The sequence below is a fragment of the Nuphar pumila genome, unplaced genomic scaffold (genome assembly GCF_984573655.1).
Source record: "Nuphar pumila unplaced genomic scaffold, dmNupPumi1.hap1.1 HAP1_SCAFFOLD_388, whole genome shotgun sequence".
NCBI classification, from domain to species: Eukaryota; Viridiplantae; Streptophyta; class Magnoliopsida; order Nymphaeales; family Nymphaeaceae; genus Nuphar; species Nuphar pumila.
The window spans coordinates 3,041-7,959 of record NW_028323319.1 but is presented as its reverse complement, the minus strand read 5'-3'; the positions used below and the strand labels follow the sequence as shown (position 1 = coordinate 7,959).

At 53.1% G+C, this 4,919-nt stretch overlaps 1 protein-coding gene across 1 annotated transcript; it reads left to right on the top strand.

Annotated features, from left to right (window-relative positions):
- The first annotated feature begins 852 nt into the window (after nucleotides 1-852).
- On the top strand, nucleotides 853-3,160 carry LOC149810326 (putative helicase MAGATAMA 3). The gene is made up of 3 exons (XM_089994292.1): nucleotides 853-1,296; nucleotides 1,746-1,925; nucleotides 2,540-3,160. The coding sequence occupies exons 1-3, from the start codon at nucleotides 853-855 to the stop codon at nucleotides 3,158-3,160; spliced, it is 1,245 nt and encodes a 414-aa protein (XP_089850418.1).
- Nucleotides 3,161-4,919: the final 1,759 nt, after the last annotated feature.

The following is a 4,919-nucleotide window of genomic DNA, read 5'->3' as shown; positions in this document are numbered from 1 at the left end:
AATGCGCTGCCATTCTCAAGAGTCCAAAGCATCATCATCAACCACCATCGTCATCGTGATGTCCGACTGAATGCGGAGCCGTCGTGAAGCAGCATGTCATCATAAGTATCCCTTACATAAGCAAGAACGTATCAGCTCGGGCCGCAAGCAGCCAAGTATTACTTTGTGAAGAGGAATACTTAGTAGCCAAGCAGCAACTCACCATGCAGGACGACCCTAGGGCTGCTGTCAAATTTTCGGCACAGAGTGAATAAGCAGAATAAGCACATCATGAAGCACGTCATCATTACATCATATACATATTGGCAGGAAAAAGTCAACAAGCAACCGAGACAGCACATTCGGAGTGATACAGCTCATTGATCGTCAGCGGTCGGAACAAGCAATTGGTTCGTTGGCTCGGGCCGAAAGCAACCAAGCAGAACTATGAAACGGCTCGGGCCGAATATTATGAAACGCCGGGTCCCACGTGCTAGCTCTCGAGCCCAAAGTACTCTGGTAAACAGTACTTAAAGAGTCACATGACTAGGTGAAACGACCAGGAACAACCAATAGATGAAAAGCTTATATAACCAAAGACGACAGAGAGCACAGCAAGCGCTACGTGTCCACATGCATACAGCTCATCCGAGGATTCGGATCAGATGCTACAGCACCTACGGTCCGTCATGCTGACTACCGGAAACAGCCTGCTGACAGTCCAGACAAAGATGTAGCTATCGAACAGGACTTGCACCTGCCATCGGAGGTGTAACATATTAGGTGAGTCAGTATTACGAATCACCATGCAGGACGATCTTGGGGCTGCTATCGATTTTGCGGCACAGAGTGAAGAAGGGCAGCTCGAGCGTGATGCGTAGCAAGGAGCAGTCCGGCGCAGCCAAGCAGCAGCAACAACAACACACGCAGCACCTCTGGCACAAATCCTGCCCCTGGCTCTCAAGCGCACCGAACCAGAGCAGCATCCGTGACTGCTGCGGCCCCTTGAACGGGGGCGGGGGCGACCCTGTCTTGGCGTATGGCCTCGTCCCCGCGTTGGGGGCGCTCTGGCTGGGTACTCAGCGACTCAGCAAGTCCCGCGTTCTCGTCTGTGCTCCGTCGAACTCTGCGTTGGACGAAGTCGTGCTTCGCGTGCTCGCGGGGGGGCTCTTGAACGAGGCGGGGGCGCCCTCGGCACCCTCGATCGTCCGTGTGGGCGTTGCCTCAAAGATGCACAAGTCCGTGATGCCCGTCTCGCTGGAGCAGCTCACTCTGCTCAAGTTGCCCCCGGGCACGGAAGCCGCGGACCGCGCTGAGGTGTGTGTTCTTACGATGGCTGTGCATCTTGCGAATTCCCTTGCGTTATGACCTCGCCTTCATCTGATATGTACATCTGCGTTACACGGACTTGCATGTGTATCACATACAAATGCGTTCATCAACATATTCGCTAGCAAATGTTGCCGATCGAAGGTGCTCGGTGTGTGTTGTGCTTGCTTCCATTGCTTCGCAGCCATGGCCGTCAGATAGGTATGATCTTGAGCTCGCTGGAGAGTGTGCAACACATAGTCGGTGCTTTGCCATTTGGGTTTCGACCCCCATAATTGTCCCCAAAATTCGTTTCTCAGGCATTCAGACCCACAAATTACAAGGTCTGGCAAAACCCTGCTCGGAGCGGCTATGCGCTCACGCGTTGCCTCCCGTCTCACCTGCATCTCCGCTTGGTGCTGTCCCGCATTCTCTCAATCATGTGTCTGGCTGTGCAGATGGAGAAGGCCCAGTCATCAATCCTGAACTCCGCCGACATCGTCTTCAGCACTCTCGCCTTCAGCGGCAGTCCTATCTTCACAAAGGTGACCTCGCCGTTTGACACAGTCGTCATTGATGAGGCCGCACAGGCTTTGGAGCCTTCCTGCCTTGTTCCGCTTTTGTCGGGGGTCAAACAGGTGCGTGTTGTGCCTCGCAACGCGCATGACGATGCATTTGCTTCTCAATGATGATGCAATCGCTTCCCTTGGCAACGTGATGATGATGCATTTGCTTCCCAATGATGAGGTATCTGCTTGCCTTCACAGCACGCATGACGATGCATTTGCTTGCCAATGATGACGTAATCGCTTCCCTTCGCAACACGAATACGAAAATGATGACGATAGCTGTTTCCCTTTTCAATTGCATGGTGGCCCACAAGTCAAAGGCATTGGTAGCTCCGAGATCACCTTGGGAGAACCGCATCCACAAGAACATCAATATCGTCTGATGTATCATAAAAACAGTGTCAGCTCAACGCTCCCAACGTACAAGCCAACGAGAGGGCGTCCGTATTTGCAGCGAGCATTTTCAGCGATGCCTATCTTGAGATAGTTCATGATCGCCGCCGCCGCCGCTGCGCACGAATTTGGCAGATCCAAGTGCAACTCAAGGATGGGTAACACCCAGTGTTTCGCCAGGCTGAGTGAAGCTGGGGTTCAGAAGTCTGCAAATACATGAGCTTTGGGGATGGAAATGGGGGTCAAACTCCATTCTGGCGAACATTTGTTTGGTGAGGCAAGCGTGCCAGGACCGGCAGCTGCAAATGCAAGTGTTGGGATCGAGGCAAAGCTATCAAACAGTGAGCGGGCAAGCTTGCCTGACGCCTCTCTCAATGACCCACTCTCGAGGTGGCATCTCTGACTCATCCTCCCCTGCCCTCGAGCTGCAGGTCTTCCTGATCGGCGACCCCATCCAGCTTCCCGCCACCGTCATCAGCAACCGAGCGGTTGCCGCCAACTACCAACAGAGCCTCTTCAAGCGGCTGCAAGACGCGGGCTACCCTGTCAACATGCTGACTGTCCAGTACCGGATGAACCCCACCATCTCGTGCTTTGCGAGCACGACATTTTATGGCGGGAAAATCCGCGATGGCGCCAACGTGCTCACCGAAACAGTGCGGCCTTACCACTCGTACAAGTGCCTCGGCCCCCTCGCGATGTTCCATGTGGACGGCCAGGAAGTCACACCCGAAGGGTCTGCTAGCATCTGCAATCATGCAGAGGCCGACATGATCATTGCTCTGGTTCACACGCTGGTCAGCGAGGTGCGTCCATCATCTCTACAAGTGCCCTCACCCAACGGGCTCATGATCATGATGTATCTCTGTGTTGTCCTGGTTGCTTGTTCACTTTTTCCTGCCATGATTTGATGTATCGTTTTACAGCACTACCGCATCCACATGGACATTGGCAGCTCCAAGAACTACTTGGGAATCTATGAGGGAATTTGTTTGATGTAATCATGTATCGCTGTCCAGCACTACCGCACCCAAATGGATACTGGCAAGTTCAAGAAGAACTTGGGAATCAGTACTACCATTGCCGTCTCCAGGCAAGCGTACCTGGACCAGCCTGACTAACAATAGCTTGGCATCTCTTCTTCATGTCGTCGTTTGCACAATCACCAATGCCGAAGAGCTCGTCATTTTCCCGTGTGCCCTCTCCCAACAAGGCCATCGTAATACCGGGCGCATGGTGTTCACGACGTTTGGTGTGTTATTGCTATGAACATGCCGTCAGGTAGGCGTGAACATTTTGGAGCCTCAAGGCATACTGTTCAACAGCCCCCATTCCTTCTCAGCGCTTCGCCAGACCGCGGGATTTGTGGGTCTAGATGCCCAGAAATGCATGAATTCGTGGGACAGAAATGAGGGACGATGCCAAGGCTTTGCCAGGCAGCTTTGTGGGTCTGTATCACTGAAAAAGGGTGATTATCTGGGGCAGAAATGGGGGTCGAACACCATTCCTAGCGAAGCTCTGGTCGATGCTCATTGTGGCGAAGCACTGCTCCTTGTCACAAGGGTCGCCTCTGCAGGACCGCTCGCTGGGGGCAAGGCCCCTCATAGGGGTAATTTCACCCTATCAGAGTCAGGTACGGCTGCTTCGGCAGAAGATGGACGGCTTGCTGAAAGATATGGTCAAGAACGTGGACGTCAACACGATCGACGGCTTCCAGGGCCGCGAAAAAGACGTCATCATCTTCAGCACAGTTCGCTCGAGGGTGGGCAAAAAGGCTGCTAGCATCGGGTTCGTTGCGGACGAGCGGCGAATCAACGTCGGCCTCACACGCGCTCGCTGCTCACTCATAGTAGTAGGTCACCGCCACGCGCTGGCGAGAAATGACACCTGGTTAGGGTTTCTTCGCACCGCTGCCTCCGCAAAGTGCGCATCATAAACCCTGACGGCTGCCCGTTGTCTCGTGGTCTAATCGATGCAGCGCAGTGCTTCAGCGGGCAGTTTGCTTTGTGGGTCTGTGTCCCTGAAAATGCATGATGATCTGGGGCAGAAATGGGGATGCAAGCCTATTCTGGCGAAGCACTGATGCAGCAAAGCTGGCATCGCAATTTGGGCCCCTCTGGTCGAGTGTGTCCGTTCGCGATTCATTTCATCACCTCCTGTACGGATTTGTACCATTGTTGCTCTGTCATTTGGAGCTCATCAGGGGCGATCCAGCACGCAATGCGAGCCACAGAGTGTTATAGAGTTCCAGCAGTATGCGAGCAAAAATCAAAGCGTCTGCAAACGCATACCCTTGTCTCTGTACGTTGGCGGACGGGATCGCAATTGTTAGATTGCTTTATTTAAGCTCTGAAGCGGCACTTTCGAAAAAGGAACTTGGACTTGGATATTGAGTCATGGGAGATTTCCTTAAACGGGCCGAGAGTCATGGGAATTTCCTTCTGAATGGATGCTCATCATGCGCAGCTCGTTGCTTCATTCACCGTCGGTGATTCGCCAAGACTTTGGGATTTGTGGATCCAGGGGCATGAAAATGCATGGGACAATCGATTCTCAAGTAGTTCTTGCAGTTGCCAATGTCCTTGTGGATGCGGCAGTGTTGTAAAATGATACTTCAAACAAGGAGGTCGAAACCCAATCTGGCAAAGCGCTGTTCACCGTGTGATTCCT

Excerpts from the sequence above, each read along its gene's own strand:
- LOC149810326 (XM_089994292.1), top strand. The coding sequence starts at position 853 with ATGCGTAGCAAGGAGCAGTCCGGCGCAGCCAAGCAGCAGCAACAACAA. Across the intron at positions 1,297-1,745 it reads AAGCCGCGGACCGCGCTGAG|ATGGAGAAGGCCCAGTCATC; the intron begins GTGTGTGTTCTT and ends CTGGCTGTGCAG. Across the intron at positions 1,926-2,539 it reads TTTTGTCGGGGGTCAAACAG|GACCGGCAGCTGCAAATGCA; the intron begins GTGCGTGTTGTG and ends CAAGCGTGCCAG.